This window comes from Cornus florida, unplaced genomic scaffold, assembly GCF_030987335.1.
Source record: "Cornus florida cultivar Cherokee Brave unplaced genomic scaffold, ASM3098733v1 CherokeeBrave_3.0.0_Hap2_Chr09, whole genome shotgun sequence".
Classification (NCBI taxonomy): Eukaryota; Viridiplantae; Streptophyta; class Magnoliopsida; order Cornales; family Cornaceae; genus Cornus; species Cornus florida.
Genome location: NW_026775579.1, coordinates 94,023,321 through 94,047,954, shown reverse-complemented (window position 1 = coordinate 94,047,954; position 24,634 = coordinate 94,023,321). Strand labels below are relative to the sequence as shown.

General features: G+C 34.4%; 1 protein-coding gene across 1 annotated transcript; it reads right to left on the bottom strand.

Annotated features, from left to right (window-relative positions):
• Positions 1 to 407: 407 nt before the first annotated feature.
• LOC132275319 (phospholipase D zeta 1) lies at positions 408 to 23,765 on the bottom strand. Its single transcript, XM_059776782.1, has 20 exons — positions 23,333 to 23,765; positions 22,373 to 22,474; positions 22,103 to 22,218; positions 21,858 to 21,999; positions 18,372 to 18,542; positions 15,734 to 15,907; positions 14,631 to 14,873; positions 14,414 to 14,530; positions 9,262 to 9,401; positions 8,978 to 9,127; positions 8,185 to 8,341; positions 7,559 to 8,092; positions 6,421 to 6,531; positions 4,151 to 4,297; positions 3,880 to 4,077; positions 3,599 to 3,700; positions 2,130 to 2,261; positions 1,871 to 1,936; positions 1,187 to 1,248; positions 408 to 1,100 (listed from the first exon to the last, which is right to left on the bottom strand). Exons 1-20 carry the CDS (start codon positions 23,558 to 23,560, stop codon positions 854 to 856), a joined length of 3,339 nt encoding a protein of 1,112 aa, XP_059632765.1. The 5' UTR covers positions 23,561 to 23,765; the 3' UTR covers positions 408 to 853.
• Between the last annotated feature and the right edge of the window lie 869 nt (positions 23,766 to 24,634).

The following is a 24,634-nucleotide window of genomic DNA, read 5'->3' as shown; positions in this document are numbered from 1 at the left end:
TGTACTTTATTATTATAACATCTCTACAAATCATAATAGAATCTCTTCTCATCCACGGACGTAGACTGATTTTGATTGAACTATGTATATCTTGTATTTGTGTACGTCTGGGATCATGAGATCAATTAATATCATTTTACATTCCCGACTACCTATTAAAACATACAAGAATGTCATCCCCAGCCTTCAAGCAACCCAGATGTTACTTGTTGCATTCTAAACCCGTAAAACTGGGGCGTCCAGTTCTGCGTAAGCTAAAAGAAATGAAGAAAACACACACACACACACACACATTCATATATATATATATATATATATAGTTTAAGTCTCTCTTCTCTTACAATATGGTAACATGCAAATAAAATTTGAAGACCACCTGGACGTATACAATTAAGAAGAAACACCAATTGAAAAAAGAAGGAAACTGTTAAAAATATATATATATAATAAAAAAATGATCAATGACTTGTCAGTGGTCGATCAAAATTACATGAAGCCCAAGTGGGCAGGGATATCCACTTATTCCAAGGAAATTTCCAAAATTTTATTGAGAACTATTTCTATCCCAGAAACCAATGGATACAACAGCTTCGGCAGAAAAAACTAAAAAGCCTAGCTGTGTTTTGAGGTAAGAAAAATAATTTCAGGGGAGCAGTGGACATTTACCAATTCTTGTAAGAATTAATCTCTCTCTCTCTCTCTCTCTCTCTCTCTCTCTCTCTCTCTCTCTCTACGTGTGTGTGTGTGTGTGTAAATTAAAATACAACATCAGGGGTGCTAAAGTAAAACAGGTGTAACTCAGCACTGTCACTTTATGCACTACTTAACCTTCTGTCACGGCATAAGATTATATTTAGTGAAAAACTTGTGATGCATAATACTCGCTTTCATTGAAAACAGGTCTTAAATCTTCTTTGCACATGAAATCCAGAGGGAAAGAAACAAGATGCCCCCTCACTGACTCTAATCTCTCAATTGGATCAGTGACCTTGATATCTCCATCTTGATATGATTCTAGCTTCTCAGGGGCAATTCCTAAATCAATGGTGGTGTGACCAAGTTTTTCCTTCCACTCGGCCACGCATTGTCTGAGTGAAGCTCTGAATGTGATTATAGGAATGTTTACATGTTAGAAACATGGACACACACAAACAAAAATGACAGGAATATAGCAGCCAAGTCATACCTGGAATGTGTAAGATCATTAGGGAAGCAAGAGAAGACATCTTGGTAGATCATGGTATTTGTCTGTGGATAAAAGAAAACATCAACACTTGGTTTTGTTGGAGATGGATATGAAAGCAAAAGATAAATGCAGAAACCTTCAACACAAAATCCATGCGATCATAATCCATATTTTCACACTTCAGCAGATTTCATGCCTCAAGGGGAAAAAAGGAGAAAAGAACCTAAATCTGTTGTAGACAATAATTAGATATTAAACCTACATCCTAATCAACTTCAACCTCCACCCAACTCAACAAAGCTTTTGCCCAACTCTTTGGAGTCGGCTACATAAATACTGTTTCACCATTCCACTCTATTGAAGGTCATAAGCTCAATCAAACCACACACTATCATATCTATCATATCTCAACGCATTAGTTTTGGTCTTCCACTTTTCCAAGCTAGATTGCCCTTCATAAGGACCACGTCACTCTTCCTTATCATGACTCGTTGTACAATATCCCCCTGCCTCACTCCCCAAATATAAAAGAAGAAAAAGGAAATAATGCAGAAAAATACAAAAGATAAAAGTTATTCTCTTCATATAAATTCTCAAGAAGCCTGGATTTCTTATCAAGAAAATGATAAGAATAGTCATACGTGCAAGTCTTCAACTTAATAAAAACAAAATTTTCATCTTTACCTTTGCAGTTGCCATCCATATATCTCTGTAGGTTGAATCAACCACTGGATCATTTACTCGATAAATCTGCAATCAAAAAAGAAAAAGAATACAGTGTTAGCCAAAATTAAATTCACTCTGTTTCATTGCTCCTTTTTCCAGCCATCTCTTCCACAACTGGAGTTGTTTGACAGAGCTTTAGATGTGTAAGCATAATTGAAACTTAAATAAATATATAAATAAATAAAATTGCGTTCAAGTAACTAGTAGATTGAAGGACCTCCCCAGAACGAAGACCTAGGTGTTCCGACCATAGAGAAAGGCGAAGAGTCAAAGAAAAATTTCCAGCCTTCCATGGCTTTCCTCCCATGCACGAATCAACAAATTGTTTGTCTTCAATAAGTACACCAATCTGAAACAACAATAGTTTTGTGACAACCAAGGGGAAGCTGCAACAGAAAATGTGAAAGATTTGCACATAGAACAGACAATCAACCTATAGAATAAAATATATAACTTCTAATCACTATTGTGATTGTAAGATAGTGGGGAATATTCAGAAAGTCAGCAGTAACAATGAAATTCTATATTAGGGTCAAAATTGCATCAATCTCAAAAACAAAGAATCAAATTTATAGTTTTAATTAGTATTATCACAGCATAATTTGTCTAACAATACAACTGTACTCATTGTTCACTTGAACCATGACATCAACAATGTGAAATTTTTCTACAATTGAAAAGATCATATATAAATAACACTTAAATACTCAATATCTTAAAAAGGACATCCTATATAAATAACACTTAAAGACTGAATATCATCAGCTGAACTTACGCAATCTAACAGTATGTAGGTTGCCAAAGCCTAATTTGTCTAACAATACAACTGTACTCATTGTTCACTTGAACCATGACATCAAGAATATGAATTTTTTCTACAATTGAAAAGATCATATATAAATTACACTTAAATACTCAATATCTTAAAAAGGACATCCTATATAAATAACACTAAAAGACTGAATATCATCAGCTGAAATTACGCAATCTAACAGTATGTAGGTTGCCAAAGCCTAACGCAGTAGTAAAAGTGTTGGGACGGAACAGATGGCATCTGAAAGTGAAGCAGAAGGGTGAATTGGGAGTTCAATTCATATTGTTTTATTAAAAAATCAAACCAAAAAAAGGTTTTAAAAAAAAAAAAAAAAAAAAAAAAAACTGTATTGTATCAGATGATTCTATAAATTTTCTTAATATTCACAAAGCGAAGGCACTGTCGTCATTTAACCGTGTAATTGACAGTTCTGTAATTAATTGCCTGGTATGATTAGTTTTGTTAGTTAAGGGGGTTATTTGTTAGTACAGGGATGTAAAAAGTCATTTCTTTATGGTACAGGGGGGCTTTGTGAAATTAACCCAAGAAAGAAAGAACAGAAAACAGACTTTTTAAAAATAAAATAAAAAGAGAACAGAACAAAGAGAATTCATGGATGGGAAATTTAAAACTAATAATATTATATCCAAATCACAAAAATAAAAAATAAAAATAAAAAAAATAAAAAAAAAATATTACTCCTTTCACAAGAGTCAAGTCAAATTCAGAGATTCAACAGCAAGAAGGGAGAGAGAGAGAGAGAGAGAGAGAGAGAGAGAGAGATTTATCAAATGATACCTACTTTTGAGATTTATAATTGCTGGCTGAAGAATATAAAATTACAATGGAAGGGATAGAGTAAAAGAAAATACCTCAGAATCTCTTGATCCAAGCAAACTCCTGTCATTAATATTAGCGGATCCAATCAAGGTTGTACAGTCATCAATGATCATGACCTTGCTATGTACATAAACCTGGAGAAACAAAAGGAATATGCATATGAATATAAGATATATAGATGTCGTACAAGCCAAAACTTGTGCACACAATATAAAGAGGCGCTTACAAATAAATATCATAATTGATCCATGAAAAGAAAGATACATAGATGCGTATAAGCAATATGCTGCAAAGGGATCGTCGAAGACATTACCTGACTGGAGGCCACAGGACCACCATCAGAAAGTCTACCATACGCTCTGAGACCATAGAAAGATATGTAATCATGCATCTTAGGACCAAGAAGATCATAAAGATTATGCAATATTGAATTATGTCCTCTGCATATTGTTCGATATTGCCAATGCATAATGGCTCTTACAGATGCCGCGCCACCATCATCCACACCTCCCTGTTTAGTTTAAAATTCAATACAATGTATACATCTACATTCAAAATTGAAGAATAAAATCAATTAAAAATACCTGGAAGCCTGGTAAAAGTGGTATAACAATAATAACCCTGAAACACTTCTTCTCATTGTATGCTCGCATGATACGCCTATATAATGCTTCTAACACTCTATTTCGTATTATCTCATCTCCCGAAAGACCTGAGATGAAAAACTGATTCTGGAACGAGTTGTCCATGCATAAAAATGGAATTGTCAGAAACATAATCAGCTAATCAGGACCTTTGCAAAGCTTCCTTGAATAGAAACCACCCAAATATTGAGGCAAATTTAAACAATCAAACATCACAAACTACATAAAACTATGAAAAGAAAATTTCTCATGTATCTTTTGCAAAGTTTACATGGGTATGATTGTAGTTGTAGACTTGTAGTAATTATTATCATCATCATCTTTTGTTGGCGTTTCTCCCTCTTTTGATATTATTTAAATAAGGTAACTGCCCTCATACCTAAACTTGCATTCTCGTGCTTGGCAAACCAAGATTTTTACCTTTTTGCACCAATGGTTTCCAAAGAGAAGAAGGAATAAAGATTAAAGAAAAAGAGAAAAAAAAAAAAAGAAGGAAATACAAAAATAAAAATATATAGCACAAAAGAGAAACAAACTTGCCAAGGAAAAATGAGCTATTCACTCAATCCTCAGTTTGCAGTCCATGTGTCCAAGATTTAGAAACAAAAGGAAGTGTCAGTGCACATATTCAAGATTAAATCTGAAAGGCCTCTTTGCCCATAGGTGAAAAATTCAGTAACTTCCAAGTGAGCTTATTTAGGATGAAGGTATGAGGGCAAGATCAGAGAATGCTGGTTGACGTATTGAAAAAAGACACTGGTAAACAATTTAACAATAAAAATGGCACCACATAGAACTTAAATGGCAAAACATTGTAGCTGAATGGAACTTTGAGTGAACTGATTTCTTGCTTTACTGTTTTCAAAGGAAAAGGTATGATCAAAATATCTCCACCATGATTGCCAAAAAAAATCAATTAATAGTACGTGAGAGAGAGAGAGAGAGAGAGAGTCAACAGTTACTAGCGGAAAATATTTTTCTCATTATAATCCCACATATAGTAGAAATAACCCCTTGAAAGATGTTCCATTTTCCCTTCATATGGTGGTATAATTCAAAACAGAATTTTCCCAGACGAGGGAACTTAGCATAACTACGTAAATTGGATGACAAAAGATTTAAGCTATCAGAACTCTATCTAAGATAATATCCATGACTACAACTGTGATATTTCAAGTGTTCAAGGAAATATGTGATAGAAGATCAAGCATCTGCAGTTAACTATAATAAGTCTATAATCAACTGTTCATATGCTGAAGCTGTTAAGAGAATTGTATTTTTATGTACTTTTCTATATTTGTAAGGGGTAACTTTATCTTTTCTTCTTTTAGTTTGGCTTTAAATTAATCTCATCTTTTGTAATTCAATATACTGTAATGCAAAATACAAAGACTTCTTTTCTTTCCTGTACAAATTTACAATGCAAATACATGACAGAAGATCAAAATTTGCAATCAACTATCTACTTTGAAATAGCCAAAGCATTTCAGGAAGCAACTTTGCTTCCACAAAATTGACTCTTTTAAGATACTTGAGTTTATAGCTCTTGAAGAAAGAAATAAATGCCATGGAGAGCTTTCAATGAAATTTTGAATTTAGACTGGACATGCAAGATCTTATGTTTTTGACAATTTTTTAATTTTTTTGGAGAAATTCCCTTCAAAAAATTTCATAATATTATGTACATGAAATGAAACTTTAGTTGATAATAATCTGGATTCTAAAACTAGTAAAAGCATCTGACCATGTATTATGCTTCTAAGGAAAGATGCTAGACACTTGTTTCCCTTATCTTTACTAAGGCCAATCTGTTCAATTCCACATGATCAAGGAGAAAAAGTTAACATAATATAACTGATTAAAATACTGAAAAGTTGTTTTTTTTCTTCCCGGAAGATAAAGGCAAAAATACCCACAACACGCCCCTAGCAGGGCACAAACTCTCAACCTCCCCTTCAGGGAGGACAGATTATACCATCCGGGCTGGTGGCCCAGTGGTAATAGAACAGTTGTTGCCTTTTACAATTATTGAAATATAGTAGGAAGTGTAGCTAGAGTGGGCAAAGCTTAAAAGAAAGAGCCGTTTACATACAAGACAGTATCATTGCATTGTTTTGGAGTTCTTGGACTTCATATTTTGTTTTCACCATTTGATTTTAACATAAAAAAAAATCAATCCTAATTTAAAGATCGAAACTTTCAATATATACCTCAATATAGACGAAGTGTTCTGCTTTCTCAATAAGAGAACAATAAGCATTGTGAATGCTTTCTTCATTTTGGCTCGTTCCAGCGGACCATTGACTGACACTCCTTATAATCTGAAAATGAGAGAAATCATCGATGATGATAGAGTACATGAACTCAAGATCATATAAAATAAAAAGTATTGGAAGTTGCCAGTTGTATTGCATTAATTATATGTTATGCAGATCTGGAACTGGGACAAGTAAATTTATTTACCCAAAAAAAAAAAACTAGGACAAGTAAATTTACTGAATACAGTACAAGAACATGAAAATAACAGCAGACAATCTGTACAACTCTTAACAGTTTGTGAAGTTGTTACAAAATCCTTGCAACTGAAAAAACTAGACATCATACAATATTAAGGGTATCAGGGACTAAGTGAACTCATAAAGATATTAAATATTAAACACTACATATATATTTATCTGAATTCTTCAAAAACTGTGAGGATGCAAGGAAATTAGCAAATTGTAGCTTATGTCTCAGAGATGAGTTCTAGGACAATGACAAGGGTATCAATGTCTGCAAGAGTGAATGCAGGGAGAAAAGCAACATCAATATATTCACAAACAGTTTATGTATTATATGCAACTTAACTGTGGTTGTACCAATTTATATCAACAACATTGTCTGGACAAAGAAATGGGTCAAAAGAAACCTAACATCATTGCATAGATGCAATCTACTTCCAAAAGTCCACCCATGATGCCTTTTTCTGGTGGATAACTATCATGTCGTGGAAATTCCAAACTGAGATTTGAGTAAATAAAAGAAACCTCCACAATGGTTTCTGATATGCACCGCCCAATCTCACTGAAATAGTAATTTATACAATCTTCAAAATCAATCACTTTAAAGCTTTAAAGATACTGTCTAGACCTAATTAAAATAACATCCAGTTAAGGATTGTTGAGTTGAATGAACTGAGTAATCAAGCGATTCTTTTTCTTTTCAGCTGGTTTGAATTACAGAATTTATATAAAAGGAAGATAAACAATGCAGATCAAAACTGCAAGATAGGTACACGATATATACCCAGGGTGCACATGATACTGTAAAAAACTCGAGAAATATAAGCCCACTTCAAGTTGCACCCACCTGACAACGGCATGGAACACGAGGACCAACTTGTCCAGTTTCATCAGCAGAAACAACCAGATCACCCCGCTCCTGTGTCTCCCACCATTCTCCATCCGCAGTTTTCACACCAGGCTGCACAACTAAATCTGAAGACAATGATCGCCGATGATGCATACTATCAAGGTCATCGACAAAACCTTTCATTGGCATATCTGGAACTAAAAATTCAATTTTGGACTTCCGGAAAGAGAATGGACTTCTGCTTCCCTTGCCTGTCGGATCATGGAAGTCATGAGACTTGTCCAGGCCATTTAATTTTGAGTCTCCACTGGAAGCATCTACCCCGTCAGCCACTTGAGGCATAAGCAGTGGAATATCTTGAAAAGATGATGGAGAGGAAAACGAATCTTGTCTTTTGATGTCTCTACAATTCTCTCCTACTTTCTCACTTTCAACATCCATCTCTCTGCTTCTTCCCATGTAATGTGGGATAACCATGTGGTGTTGAGGCATAAGTAGTGGAATTGCTTGCTCATTTGGAGCTTTATTTCTCTGAAAGAATGCATAGGTATATTAAGTATCAAAATGTATCAAATTATTCAGAGGAGACGTACTACCCATTTGTAAAAAAAATTAAAAAAAACCTTTGCATAGTTCCAGCGCTGAACAAAGTGCCTAGCAACATCACGACAAGGTGGTCCCCAAAGAGCACACTGAACGTCATGCCATGGCATACGAGGATATTTCCCACGATCCAACTCATCTTTCATTGTGTCTTCCCAAGAATTTGGTTCTGATTCCCTGAAAACGAAACTAAAAATCTTTAACCAATTTGTATTAAAGAAAAGAATTTTAGCGTACACAAACTGCAAGGCTAGCAAATAGTTTATTTGAAGGGGGAAAAAAGTACATAAAAATAAAAATAAAATAAATGAGCACCAACTCTAAGCTCGAGTGGTATCTCCTGCCACCTCCGAAGAGGGTGAGGTGTATGGTGTAAGTCCCTCTAGGGATGTAGGAGTTGTATAAAGGAAAAAATGACCTAAATCATCTGATCAGCATCAAGCACAGACAAAATATTCATATCATTCCGCATCAATCAATGGTGCATCAATCTCATCTCTTTTTTAATGACTATCGATCTCAACCAACCTAGTAACAATCCCCGTCAACAAAATGATATTGATTATGTCACTTTATTCCAGCAAGTGCAACAATACTAAAGTTCTCCCCTAAAAGTTTGTTGTCTGAAGCAATTTTCAGTACAACTTCAATGATAAAACTAAGTCTATCAGCTATACAAATTGAGATGGAACACAGTTGAAATCACAAAATGTTAAACAGTAACAACAGGAAATACAATCATTTTATATCTTCTAATCCCTAACTATTTAACTAACTGAATCAGGATAAATATAGAGACAAGCAAGAAAACACCTTGGGTTATAGTAGTCCTTTCCAGGCCATATCTGAGGAGGGCAATCACCCACTTTGTGTTCAAGTGAGTCATAACGACCAAAGCATAGATCAAGTCCTCCAATAAAGCAAATCTGGTGATCGACAATGACAATTTTTTCATGGTGGGACCTGTATGTAACCAAGAATATATTTATGCCATCAACTAAGTACCAAACTACACAAAATAAAATAAAATAAAATAAAACAGAAAAATAAAAGAAAATACAAACTCCAAGACAGTTTCCCATGTGAGAACTAAGTACCATAGATAGACACCACTTGAGAAATGGTCGGGAGAACGCAGTACTCTGACATTCTCGTGAATGTGAAGAAGCTTTCTCTTACTATAGACACTGTTTATTTTCAGGGCAATAGCAACCTCCTTGTATAGAAGAATGTAAATCTGCAATATAAGATAAACCAAATCAACAAACTTGAAGTGGTTCCGTATAAGTTTCAAAAAACGAAAACAGTAAGAATAAAGGCCGAAAGAGTTAAAACACACTGAATCTCGAAATATTTCGTCTATGAAACTAACAAAAAAATTAAAAAATCTCTGATTTCTTTGAAAATTAGAAAATAAGAATAATCAGGCAAAAGGGGAGGTAAGAAACGAGCTTGTCATAATACTTAGTGGCAAATTGTTACAGCTCATATAGCAAAATTGTTTATATTTCCAGTAAAAAACACGGCACAAAATCAAAAGCATAGGAGATTGTTTTGCTATCTGACAGATGAATTAGGAATTTGTTATGCAGTTGACAACTACCGATGGCTTTCCAATGTGAATTTCATGATGCTACATGAATAATCAGTGATTTGGTAGCATACTATTTTTAACCATTTTATTCTTAATAGTTCACTCTAGAGTCCATGCACATGGTATGTAGCACAAGAGAAATACGCCTGCTGAAGTGAAGGATCCAACTAAAAATCAAGTTTTAAAGATCTTGAAATTGAAAGTACTAAAATTACTATTTTTAACCATTTTATTCTTAAGAGTTCACTCTAGAGTCCATGCACATGGTATGTAGCACAAGAGAAATACGCCTGCTGAAGTGAAGGATCCAACTAAAAATCAAGTTTTAAAGATCTTGAAATTGAAAGTACTAAAATTATGTAGCACAAGAGAAATACGCCTGCTGAAGTGAAGGATCCAACTAAAAATCAAGTTTTAAAGATCTTGAAATTGAAAGTACTAAAAGTACTATTTTTAACCATTTTATTCTTAAGAGTTCACTCTAGAGTCCATGCACATGGTATGTAGCACAAGAGAAATACGCCTGCTGAAGTGAAGGATCCAACTAAAAATCAAGTTTTAAAGATCTTGAAATTGAAAGTACTAAAATTATATATAGTACTTTCAATTTCAAGATCTTTAAAACTTGATTTTTAGTTGGATCCTTCACTTCAGCAGGCGTATTTCTCTTGTGCTACATACCATGTGCATGGACTCTAGAGTGAACTCTTAAGAATAAAATGGTTAAAAATAGTATGCTACCAAATCACTGATTATTCATGTAGCATCATGAAATCACTGATTATATATATATATATAATTTTAGTACTTTCAATTTCAAGATCTTTAAAATTATATATATATATATAAGCATAGGATCTAAACTACTGCTGGCTTTCCTATGTGAATTTCATGATGCTACATGAATAATCAGTGATTTGGTAGCATACAATTTTAACCATTTTATTCTTAAGAGTTCACTCTAGAGTCCATGCACATGGTAAGTAGCACAAGATAAATACGTCTGCTGAAGTGAAGGATCCAAGTAAAAATCAAGATTTAAAGATCTTGAAATTGAAAGTATTAAAATTATATATATATATATATATATATATATATATATAAGCATAGGATCTAAACAAAAAATATACCATCTAAAATTTAGTAAAACCAAAGATAAAAGTGTGAATATAGTGAAGATCGAGAATCAAGAGATGTCAAAAGGCAAATATTTTCATTCTATAGGCTTGTTATGCAAAAAGAAAGAGAGATTGCAATGGCGTTAACAATATAATTAAAGCAGGATGGGTTGGAAGAATGTTTCAAGTATGTAATCATCTGATTGCCTGATCAGAGTATAACTTCAGAATTTAAAGGTAAATTTTATAAGCTACTACACTAGCCATAATATACAAGACACAATGTTGGGTAATTAACAGATCATTAAATGAGTATGACATGAATTCAAATACTAAGATGGATATGTGGCAAGACAAAAAGAAAAGAATTATAAATGAATAAATTTGTTAGAAAGGTGAAGTAGTACTTATTGGAGATAAAGTGAGAGGAAAGCGAATAAAATGATTTGAACTTTGTGCAACAAAGGTCAATAACTGCACTGTTTAGAAAAAGTAGAAGTGATCCTTATTGAGGGCAATCTAGGAAGCACAGACACGCCTAAAATGGGTCAGACACAGACATGCCCCGACACGTGTCGGACACGCCAAAATCCGTGTCTAGAATTTTTCATTTTTTATTTTTATTTTTGGACACGGTGCGAACACGCCATTGCAGTGTGTCCTATTTTGGGGGTCCAACAAGCGTGTCTTCTTTTTTTTTTTTTTTTCATTTTCATCTTTTGTTGATGAATTTGTTTTCCTCTTCTTCATTCTTGATATAATTTCAGCTGTCGCATGTGACTTGTGATGAAATATGAATTAATTCTTGATTTAATTTCAGCTGCTGTGAGTCTGTGACTTTTTTTTTTTTGATAAGTAAAAGTCGAAGAGTCTGTGACTTACTGACTTGTAAACACATATGAATTTATTTCATTCTTTCTTTGATGAGTTGTTCACTGCTGTTCTTTCTTTTGCTGACTACTGTGCTTACCGCTTTCTTTGCTGACTGCTGTAACTATGGTTAAACAATCACAAATGTTATGACTATGCTATTGTATTTGGAGTAAAGTTGCAACGACGATTAAATGATACAAGTTATCATTCTAATGTCTTGTTTTTTATTTGGTTTATGATTTAGTGACATTGTTCTCTTATAGTTCATTAGTTATGACTCGTGTATTTTTTTCATTGTGAGGTTGATGAAAAATAGTAAAACACTTAATTTTAAAGTACTACATCACATGTATAAAAAAATATTTATATATTATTCGCCGTGTCCCCACCGTATCCGTGTCCTAATTTTTTAGGATTTGCCGTGTCGCCGTGTCCGTGTCATGTCGTATCCGTGTCCGTGCTTCTTAGAGGGCAATGCAGGGGAAAAGGAAGACCAAAACTGACATGGTTTAAGATAGCTAGAAAGATTTGTGATAGCACGTGTTGAATTGAGATTATGATCTTAAATAGTTATGAACATAATTCATGTAGGTCATTCCAAATAGTTAGAAAAAGGCTTTATTTAGCTGTGTTGAGTTAAATTTGAGAGGAAATTATTTGCAATAATTCATTGCACCGGAAAACCTTGCTATTTATCAACAAAGTGAAAGTTTTTCTTTTTAATCAAGGAACTTACTAGGCAAATTAAACTGAAATCCCCTCTAGTTAGTCATAATAAGACACAGTTCCCTACAATTTTTGAAAATAACAGTCCTCCCGTCAGAGACTGCGTTTAAAATTCGTTAAGAGAACATGCAAATTTACCATATTAACCTTGCAAAATTTATTTACTTTAACCAAAATCATAGTTTAAATATATTACATATAGAGATTGTGCTCTCTCTCTCATATATATATATAGGAGAAAGAGACACTGTACTTCTATCATCTCCTTCTCTGCGTTGTAGGACTTTCCATGCCCCTCATCTTCCCCATTGTTGCCAACCTAGAAAGCACGGATATGAATACAGGGTGCAGATACGATACGATACGGGCACGGCGATAGTGCAAATTTCAAAAATAAAATAAAATAAAATACGTGTACTGCAGGATACGGCAAAAAAATAATAATCATAAATTCATTTTTTATATACAAAAAATATATTTTAAAATCAATTTCTTGTAATATTATGAATCTAAATGCAATCATTAATATAACAAAAGAGTTTGTTTCACAACACATAAAACAAGCACCCATAGTCATCATTTAATAAATTTTGAACTTTTCTTAACAATTACCCTATGTTATTATTGTTGAAAAAGTTACATTTTAATATTGCAAACTTGTTAAAAATGTGTTATGAAATATTTGAGAAGTATTGGAAACGCAATCAAAGTATCTGAGAAGTATTGGATACGCAATTGAAGTATCTGAGAAGTATCGGATACGTGTTAGAAATTAAAAAATATATTTTAAAATAATGGACACGTTTAAGGAGTATCGGACACATATCCTCGAGTATCCGAGAAGTATCGGTATCTCACACGAATCCAATATGGGTAAGTCGCTCTCGTAGAAGTATCCCTACTTCTTAGCCAACACAAGCAGTATCTCTGTCACCTTCTTTAAATCATAACTATAATCCACCACATAAAACCCATGAAAATTCTTTTATAAATGTTACCAATACATATATCCAGATATATCTATATATATGTGCGTGTATATGCATATATAAGTGAATATTGCAATTATACAAATGAAATTTAAAATTTTTCATCACTTCCAATTCAAACCTTTCTTAGATATAAGGCAGCGAATTCAATATTTGGAAAAAATTGATTGAATTTGTGATTTTTTTTTCCTTCCAACTGAAGAAAATATTTTATTTTTGGGTGTGAGTGGTTCATTTTCAAATCTCCAAGAAGAGCAATTCTAAGATTTCTGATGTCTTCAGCCTGGTCCTTGTCGTACTGGTGCTACAGATAAGTTCATGGGTACGAGTCATTGGATTAGATTGTTTGATTTTCTCAAGGGATCCATTCTCATTTCTGGTTTAAATCCAAATGGACTCTCTTTGCATAGCTCAATTTCAATTGATCGGCATCTAGACATTGCTAGTTTGAGGGGTTTGAAGCAGTGATAAAAAGGAAAACCAGAAAGAGAGAAAGAGAGAGAGAGCGGTCTTGTGTGGGAGCGCTTAGATAGCAATAAAATTTTAGAGGGAATAGTCTAGAGAAAGAGAGTGTATTTTATAGAGAGTGGCAAGAAAAAATTTAGAAGTTAATGAGAGGGCAACCATGTCTTCCAAGGCCAAAATTATCTTTTAAAATTTTAATTTGATGATATCAGTGGCGTTGACCATTATTGACATTGTGTTACAAGTGTATCAACTAAGAGAGATGTAATTTTTTTTTTTTTTTTTGATAAGAGAGATGTAATTGATCTTTTTAAAAATCAAAAGGAACCGTGTGTAATTTTGATGAAGTAGAGGAGAGGTTAGTGTAATTTGCCCAAAATGATTTTGAAAACCAAAGACAAGTATATCACAAACAGTGGTTTAATCAATTCGGATGAAATAATACATCATAAAAAATAACAAATAACTATGAAACAAATAGTACCTGAACACCTTTTTTGGCTTTTGCTTCCAGTAAAGCATCCAGCCGAGAGGATGCGTGACCATCAAAAGGACGTCGCAGATAAAGTTCTGGGCAAAGCCACCAGCCACAAATAAATATCTGCATCAAAAATTCAATCATCCAACAATTTCTTTAAATTAACGTTAAATAATCAATATGGACTAGACTTCTGACTATGCAAAAACTGGAATAATTAGACCTCTGATTTTGCTTCCTCAATTGCCAAAGCTATAGCTTCAAATGCTGCTCGACCATCTACAAACCACTGAGCCTGACTACCATCTTCAGTTAAACCTCGCGGAGGAGCAAAAGAGCCAAAGCGATGAGGATGACACCAGCCCTCAGGCGGCTGAAGACCAGCATCATTGATTGCTGCAACCCAGTCTTTAATTTTAACATTACTCTTAGTTCTTAACCTTATGCTCCGGGTTCCACAAGACACCTGTTATGACTTCCCATTATTTGTTAGAAGATGAACTTTCCCGAGGTACTTTTAAATTAGATATAACACCTTCCACCATCACACATGAAGAGGTATCAAGGGCAATAATCATTTCATATTTTGTAAGAATTCTTCAGTCACTAGTAATTTAGTCCCTTTGTTTGTAAACTATGGTTATAGAAATTCCTAGATTATAAATCGTGCTTGGACAAATTAGCAAAGCTCTATTTAGCTTACATAGGCTATCATAACTTCTTATCTTGAATTGGAAATTATAAGTACTTCTAAATCTAGTAACAGGAGCAAGCTGGAGTTCTTCACGTTGTTTCTGAGAACTTCAAAATAAATCAAGAAATAATTTGATACTACTTGGTACTTCCAAGTGGGAATCGAAGTTGTCATGTAGAAATTTTTGTTTAGAAAACCATCCCTTTACCTCTACAAGAAGATGCCGAGGTGCAAATAACCAACAGAAATATATGAATCTGAATTCCCTCTCAGATGGTCAGAACCAGTGCTTTATGATGATTTGTTCAACACATTTTTCCTTGCAGTCTGAGTCTGTTTTTCCTTATTTATATGCTTATTCAAACTCAAACTTTATAGTGGAAAGTTACCAATATTTAAGTTTGGTCAACAATAACAGTAGCACCTAGACAGCCTACATCTGTTACATGAATTAGATATCAGCCTTTATTTACTACAAATGCAAATCTATATAGTTAGGAAAAAAGTAACGCATTCATGACTAGTTAACTAAAATATGGTAAATCTTATCTGCCAAATTAAAATGTTAATTAACCAATAAACAACCTATGCAGTGAATTCTCTACATAATATAAGGTACATATGTTACTCACCTTAAATGAATGGCGTAAAGGGTTACGATCCTTTATTTCTTTTGCTAATGATACACGACCCTCTCCATTTCCATCGGAGGCTGGTAGTACATCAAAAACAATTATATCTAAAGGACTGGTATCAAAAGGATCTTTTAGCAGGGCCAAGAATCCAGGTTTTAACACAGCCCACACCTGCACACAATTCAAGTACAGGGCAACAATAAAGACATGGGTAATAGAGTAGTACAACCTTTGGAAAGAAAATATTCAGTGAAAAGGTTCCAAAGTATGGTAATATTTGTGCTCCACAGCATATAATGTCATGCCAGATGCTAAATTTCCAATTGCAACAAATTTTGAATCCCCAACACACTAAATGACAATAAACACAATTAGAAAGTTTAGGGTTTTGTAAGCATGTAGGTGAAACATGGAGAAGGTTTTAGTGAATCATTTTGTCTAATTTTATAATATATTTCCTTGTATGCGTTGAATGTGACTAAAAGTTATCAAACAGGTGCATTAAACCAATCTTAAATTTCATCATTCACCTTAATCTATCATTCAATTGCAAAACTAAAGCTTATTAGTGCTAACTTAAATAAATTGAATTACAGTAACTACAGTTCAATTAAATTATAATCAACTATTAAAAGCTTGCATAAAATTAAGTCCCTGTTTAAAAGGCCAAGAAGAGTCCTAAATATTGGCAGGTGAATTAGACCTAGACACGTATAAAGAGAGAAATTTAATACTTTTTTCAGAATTTAATTTAGGTCCTATGTACTGCAAACTAATGCAACAGCTGCATTGATTCCACATAAAAATGAAATGCTCTTGGTGCACTTAGAAATGAGAAAACACCCTTCCCAAAAATTTCATGAACACATAGGCATGCATCCTGATGTCTGAGAGACTTTGATAACTGTATGGTACCATTCTAATCCAGAAAGTAATATGCTTCATTTATTAAGATGACATGCAATCCTTGTCACGTCTAAGGCAATTTTAAAAAGAATAGAAATTTTCCCTCATAATCCACCATCAACAATTATGCAATTACTATTAAGAATCAGATATTAAAGGTCACTGTTTCAACTCCCCTTGCACCAACCCAACACACAGCTTGGGGCATGAAGGTGTGCTCTGAGGGGATAAGTCTCACGCAAAGGGTGGGGATACCCCTCTTGTTACATAAATTGTGTGTATTCAGGAGGGACTGTATTTGCAACTGATATTACTTTATGCATGACATGATCTGTACGCATGTATGTACAAATCTGCTATAGCCAGTGTCTAAAGAACAATTAAAATATAGAACTACTTAAGCCGAATCGATCTGATTGATGTACCATATAAAAACTATCTGCCAGACTCCGATGATTGTCTTTTGTCAAACTTTTGTGGGTTGAATGCAGGGAGATCATTACTCAACATTTAATCAGTCAATCTATGAAAGTTGCTAATTTTATGACTCCTACCAAAAGAAGCTGCTTAATCTACAAACAAGCCGTTTAGGTAACAAAGTAGAACGCTATCTAACCAGATAAAGTTGAGATAGTTACTACAATCAACCAGATGATAGCTTCTCCTTCAGGTATCTGCCAAATGGCACTCATCATTTCAATATGGCTAATGCCAGCATTTTAACATTTATACAAGAAAATTGGATTATCCTCTTAAATAGAAATGGACACAAATCACTGTCGCTTTAGAAATGAAAGCAGAAAAAGGACAATTCCAGAGACTGAAAGGAACTTACAACAAGCGAGTCTCAAATGGGGAAGAGAGAAGGCTTCAGTACCACCCAGCTAAGTAACCTAAGAATCTTGGGGACTCTAATACACAATTCTTGTTTACTTGTGACAACATACTCTATAGAATTAGTGATGAGCGATCTTTAGCCCATTTCCGTGAAGATCCCAACAATAATTCACAGTGTGATTAGTGAGACCGCAGTGAGTACATTTTGAGGATTCTCTGCCTCAACACTGCCTGCCCTCGAGTCACGACCCCCACGTCCTCCACGAGAACTATTGGGTCAACTCTAGGAAACAATTAAAGCTGAACGTTCACTACCAATATCAGTATTTACACTTGAAGCACCACTAGAGAGAGCAGCTCACTGGAATTGGGAAAGATCAGAATTGCTTTTTTAGAAGCATATTGGAGAGGATCAAAAGAATTTGGAAGGTGAGAGGAGGGTGACGCCATCTTAGTGACTTCGCCTAAGACTGATTGAACTTGTAATAATCTACACAATCCAGATTGATTTCTAGGTCTTTTTCCAGAATTGGCCCTATATTAGCCACAAATGTAGAGCACTGGCAGGGGTAGACTAGGTATGAAGCTAACAATTGATATATTTGCATAAACCAGATGCCCTCATACTTGAACCCATGTTTTACTCTAGGCAGCTCAAGCTTTTAAGCCAACTTAAGGGGAGGGTAAGGAGGAGGAAGAAGAAGAGGAGGAAAATTAAACTGACAAACTTTGAAGAGCACATGCTTCTAAAATGAACAATATTTGTCCTCTGATGGTTTTAAGCAGCAATAAATGATTTGAAATGAAACACACTTGGGCAGCACCACTAATTTCTCTCCAATAAGATTACAAGTATATATATAAAATATTTTCACAAATAAGATTATGTCACCTTTTGCCAGTTGTCATTACAACAACTGGACCAATGACATGCACAACATTTTCTAGTAGCATCATCCCTCTGAATCTTTGGTAAATGCTTCACCATTACAAAATCTTCTTTTAGCTTAGGGCCATACTCCGGTGAAAATGATAGCTTGGAAACCTCCAAAAACTTGCAAACCTACAGAACAGAAATGTTCTCTGTGAAGGACAGGTCCAAATTTATGGTATAGCAATGAAAATAAAGTATAAAAATTCAATTTTACTGAAAAGTCTCATTCAAAAGCATGTTATGTAAATTAAAGGCCAAACAATACAGTTCACAGTTATAAGAACAAATATAGGGATGATATAAGGTTAGTGTCAAAGAGTTAATAAGATGTATCCATGAGCAGTTTTAACGAGGCAAAGATCTTTCTTTATTTAATTTTTGGCAAGTATAAGGTGCAAACACAGCTTCATGTATTCACAGTTATGAAGGAAGGAGATAAAATTCAGCAACCTACACAAACAATCAATTGATTGGAAATCTTACGATGTATAATTGTACACTGATGTAACTGAATAGTTAGGACGGGGTTACTATCCAACAGTTGACCAATGCACCAAAATGAGGAAACCAGAAAAGCTGAAAGGTAAGCCTGTGAGAAGCAGAATGCTACATATTGCACAAAGTAGGGGTGAGCAAATAATCCGTCAATCCGGTCTGAACCAATCCGATCCGTGTGGTTCGGTTCGGTTTTCAGATCTCATGGTTCGGTGATGGTTTGAAAAATTTGCAATTCGGTATTCGCAGTTCAGTTAACGGATTGGCCCCTGAAAAAACCGATCCGAACCGTTAACCGAACCGAACCGAACCGTTAGTCAATCCGAACCGAACCGTGAATTATATATATATATATATATAATATTGAATATACTGTATACTTTTTACCTTTTTTTTTTTTACTTTTTTCTTTCTTTTTTTTTATTCATTATTCTAACCCTAACTCCCAAATAACTCATTACTCTCACTGGCATCTCATTAGTCATTTCAGCAGCGCCTCTCTCGCCTCTTCTCTCCACTCTCTTCTCTCTTCACCTTCTTCTCTAGAGTCTAGTTATCTTCGCCTCTGTGACAGTCTTCACTCTTCACCTCTGTTTTTGTTCACTCTTCGCCTCCCAATCTCTCGCCTCTCAATCCATCACCTCTCAATCCATAGTTCACCAGATTCGAAGCAATGGCGACCTCCGCGTATCGAAGCAACGGCAACCTCTTCGAGTGGATCTACCTCTTTTCCGGTGAGTTCACAATTTTTTTGCATGGATCTTCTTATTCTCCTCTTCTCTGAACATTTTTTGTAAATAACATCAATATTTTCTGTTAATCACCATAATACAGTGATGGATCTTCTTATTCTGGAAGACGACACCGCAGCCGACGGCCATCCCGTGGCTGAACTGTAACTGTGTGGCTTCGGGCTCCACTGTGTAGGCCATCACGGAGGGTTCTCGTATTTGTTCGGTGAACGCCGCCGATCTCTCAGGTCGCTGGAGTGCGATTAAGGCCAATGCTAGTAGACCTTCAGTTTATTTTCCTTTGTCAAGACAGGGAATCCATTGCCCTAACCCTTCCCAAGATGTAAAGTTAAAGTTTTTCATTGGAAAATAGACCCATATGTCGGATTGAGGAGGTGTTTTGCTTTTTCTGAAATTTTGATTCTTTGTGTTTTTTTTCATTTAGGGTTTCCTTGCTACCATGTTTCGTCTTTTTCCCTGTAAATATCATTGATTTTGTATTCATGTTTTTTTTTTATAAAATGAACAAGATTGACAAAGCCCAATCCGCAGAAACCGAACCGATCCGATCCGTTACTTCACGGATTGGTTTGGTTCGGATTGAAGGCCCTCACGGATCGGTTCGGTTTCAATTTTTGCCAATCCGTGGTCAGGCTTGATCTTTATCCCCAAACCGAACCAATCCAACCCGTGATCAGGCCTAGCACAAAGATCAAATGCTTCCAGCATAAGATCAATTAGGAGTAAATTAACAGACTGCCACCGGAAACATCCACTTCAAATGAGATCCATAAGGCTGTCGACCTCCTTGCATCTAGTATAACAATCTTAGAGAAAGATAATATTGCTGATTACTTAAACTGAAACAGCATGCATGCATGCAGGTTTCAAAAAAACATATGAAACAGCATGCATGCGGAACCTAAATCTGATGTGATATTTACATCGAATCATGGGTTGAGGTCAACCATATCATTCTTTGAATTTGAAATGCAAGTGCTACGAATTTACAGCACGTGAATCTCACATAAAATCACAAAGATCTTTGCTCAATAAATTATTTTGATTCATAATTTATTGGTATCAAAAATTAGCACTAAAAAAACAAATTCAATATACTATTTTGCAGCATCGTATGACCTTTTTTTATATTTAATTCAGTAACACACTAATATTCTTAATGGTCCACTTTTAAAAAACATTGTTGATATGCTAACAGATACCTAACAACTGTTTCCTTTTTTCGGATGAATCATTCGTAAGGCAATTTGAGGAGGAAGTTGTCCACAAACCCTGAGGGAGGTAGACAAAATGAAGAAGTGCTTCTGGAGAGCTGTGTAATCTTAGAATTCCTGTCAAGTTAAGGGAAACTTTTACAAAGCCAATTGCCATCTATGCTTTATGAAACAATATGTTGGGAAGTTAAGAATAACATTCTAAAAATGAATATAGCTTAAAATGAGAAGTTAAAATGTACGAATAACAAACTAACTAAAGATAAAATTATATATATATATATATATATATATACACACACACACACACTCAGGAAGTTAGAACGGAAAGAATTGAGTGAAAAAAAGAGTGGAAATCATAGCAACATAGAACAGCTAATGCACCCCATCAGGCAGAGAAGATTGATCCATATAGCCAATCAAGTAGTTGGGATTAGGGCTTTTATTTGAGTCAAAGTGAGAATCGATATAGTAGCATTAGAAAGAACAAACTTCAAGTAACTTTCCGTGGAAATTATGAGTATTCAGAACTAGTTCTCTTTATCGACGATGTGAATATTCCGAGTTGTAACAAACTCTACGATGTCCTCCATATAACCAATGTATCAGTAGCAATTCGAATCACATGAGACTCAGCCGAGTCCCTAATAGAGGCTCTGTTTAATTTAATTTTCTGAAAATAATTCTCAAGAACTCAGAAAACATAAAAAAGTTCTTGGCCTGTTTTCAACTCAGTTTTCAGAGAGAGAGAGAGAGAGAAAAAAAAAAAAAAAAAAAAAAAAGGGTTTTCCAAACATAGTTAATCAAACGAATATTTATATTCTTTTAGTTCTCTAAAACTAGAAAACAATTCTCAGAAAAGTGAACCAAGAAAACCCGAGTTTTCCAGTCTTTCCTATCAAAGCGGACCCATATGAGTTGTTAGGGGAAGAAAAAAATAAAAATAAAAACTAGTCTCATTACAATGGAAGAGCCTAGCATACCTCTCGGGAGTTCACGATATCCATGTTTCCTAGGAAATGATTCAAGTACCCTTGCATTGCTACCTTTGCTCGGTCTGACATAGAGTGCTGCCTTCCAAGAGCAGGCCGAATAATTGGCAGAGCCGCACTAGATGGAACATCTCTGAACAAAAAACCACCTGTAAGAACTATAACAATTATAGCTGGAAAGGGTGTATTCTGTGCTTCCCATCCAACTTAACAAGTGATAGGTGATCAGTATTCACCTGTTTTTAGAACTTTCGTCCTGATGGAGTGGAACAGTCTCATCATCAGCTTCTTCATCGTCTTGGACAACTGCTGTGTGATCTCCTATCCCTAGGTTTTGAAGCCATTCTTTTACCTTAGATATTCATTTTCAATGAAAAGCATATCAAAACCCCCACAATATAATGCCATATAATATCAGAAATATAATTTGGATCTCCACAAGCTTACAAGGTCAGAAGCAAGAATAAACTAATCATCAAATTTTATTAACAGCAGTTGAAACTCACCTGCTCTTGCTTCTCATGAATTTCCTCAATAAATGCACGTTTCTTCAAGGCAAAGTGTAAATAAAATACTTGTGAAGCTTTCTTCAGTAATTGCCACTTGAACTAGTGAACAAAAATAATATATTAGTGCACCAGAAGTTGAAGAGTTAATTTCTAACACTAGGGGAAGAAATAAAGTAGAATTGCATAATCCTGGTGCAGAAGGACAACCATCAAGAACTCTATAACACGTATCATTTTGAATACCAGAGATGGTCACAAGATCTAAAAAGTGCCAAACCAATGCACAAGGCTCCCGCCATTGCCGGTCTGGGGAGGGTAACATGTACGCAGCCTTAACTCCACATGGGCAGAGTCTATTTCCGACAGTGGTTTGTTATAATTGTTACTTAGGTTTATCTATAAATACCAAAAATAATAATAATATTAATATTAATATTAATTATAAATTGAGAGAGAAATTGGATATAATATTAATTATAAAATTAAAGAAGGATGGTTAAGTGGAGTACTCCTACAATACTGTGATCCTACATTACTATGCTATCAAAGTACACCTTTAACAGCAATTAAACCAACCATAGTATTTGGGGCATTTAAATCATTAAAAAAAAAACCATGTTTTTATTGAGATGGACGTGTGGTAAGATAAGAAATGATAAAATTGAAGATAACATTAAAGAATCAAACTAATATGATTTATCCATCATACTAACTGCCAAAGATTATCAGCGAGAGTGAGATTAAAAATGAGTTGCCATAGAAAAAGAAAATTTCGATACCTGTGGTTTGTTCATTGACCGATCTCAAATAATATAGACAGATTCTCTGATGAATCACTCAATATATATAAGCATCATATATCTATTTATTGAAGTAAGAACACAATTATTATATATAAAATTCTCAAACAACAACGTTGAATTTGGAAGAATGTGTGATATAGAATAGAGATCATGCCTGTTTATATTGAAATTCAATGGTGTAGGATAGAAGCATAGGGCTAATATCGCCGGCGTCGGGTCGAGAGACGGAGACGATTATGGCCTTGGGCAACTCATCGAAAATCCGAGTTGGCTCAGGGATTGGGTGGAATGATAGCATGGATGAGGTCGTCGACGGCAACGGCTCCGATTGCATTTGTACGTAACGTGGACCACCGCCGGACATTAACTCCTCGGTCGCCATTGATTCCGATCAGAAATCTTCCTCTTGATGTAGAATACAATAAATATCTTTATGTATGTGTATGTTTGTATCGGAGAGATCCAGAGAGATGGAACGAATAAGAAAAGGTCTAGGGAGAGAGGGAATTAGTTTTGGTTTTGCCTTCTTTTTGACAAAGCACCTAACACGAGCCCCGTCATCACAGTAAGGCATCTCATTATGCATTTTAATTCGGATTCTGGATATTCGAGTTAATGAAAAGGATCATACGAGATCATATTTATTTTAAAATTTCAAGCAAACATATTCACTACCACAAATATGTTTATTTTTTCACCTGAGTACTCATTTTCAGAATGTTTTCAATTATTTTATATTTGATTAATTAATTTAATAAAATTAATATTAATATATCTTTATAATATATTAATACATTTTTATTAGACTATTTTTTTAATCTAATAATCTAGATTAAATTAATTTATCAATTGTTAATAGTTCAAAATCACCTAATGTCTAAATTTTTTTTTTTTCCCAACTTCAATAAGCAGTGACAAAAACCCTTACATAATAACTAATTAAACTATATTCTCTTTCAATTTTTAATATTTTAATCAATACGTACATGAATAATTTTAGAAACTCATCCATATTTTAATCATTTTCTTATTTCTATTTGCTCGTGAAAGGAACTTACTTCAATGCCTCATTTGTCCTTAATTTCCAACATTATTTCCCGATCTAACTTACCGAGGATAAGGCTTACCGAGGATAAGGGAATTGCTAAAAACGATCAATCTCTCAATCTCTCACAGTTATCACTCTTAACAACTTACTTATTTATTTATTTATTTTGTTTTATTTTGTGTAATTAACTTTGGATTAAATACTCTGACACTCCCTTAGATATACCTTTATTACCCACATATTAAAAAAAAAAAACCTTCACTCAGGTTTGGTTAACTTTGCCCTAACCCACCCCTTATAAAAATCAAAAGTCAACTAATTAAAAATATATAATGCCAAAACTACCATTTCCCAATTTAAGTCATTTTAATTTGTACAAAAATATCAACCTAAATTAACTTCGATATA

Bases quoted from the DNA above. Each gene is read 5' to 3' on its own strand.
- LOC132275319 (XM_059776782.1), bottom strand. From the start codon at position 23,560: ATGGCGACCGAGGAGTTAATGTCCGGCGGTGGTCCACGTTACGTACAA. The intron at 14,531-14,630 runs GTCTAATTATTC...TTTTTGATGCAG, and splicing joins TTGAGGAAGCAAAATCAGAG to ATATTTATTTGTGGCTGGTG. The intron at 1,249-1,870 runs GTAAAGATGAAA...TTTTATCCACAG, and splicing joins TATGGATGGCAACTGCAAAG to ACAAATACCATGATCTACCA.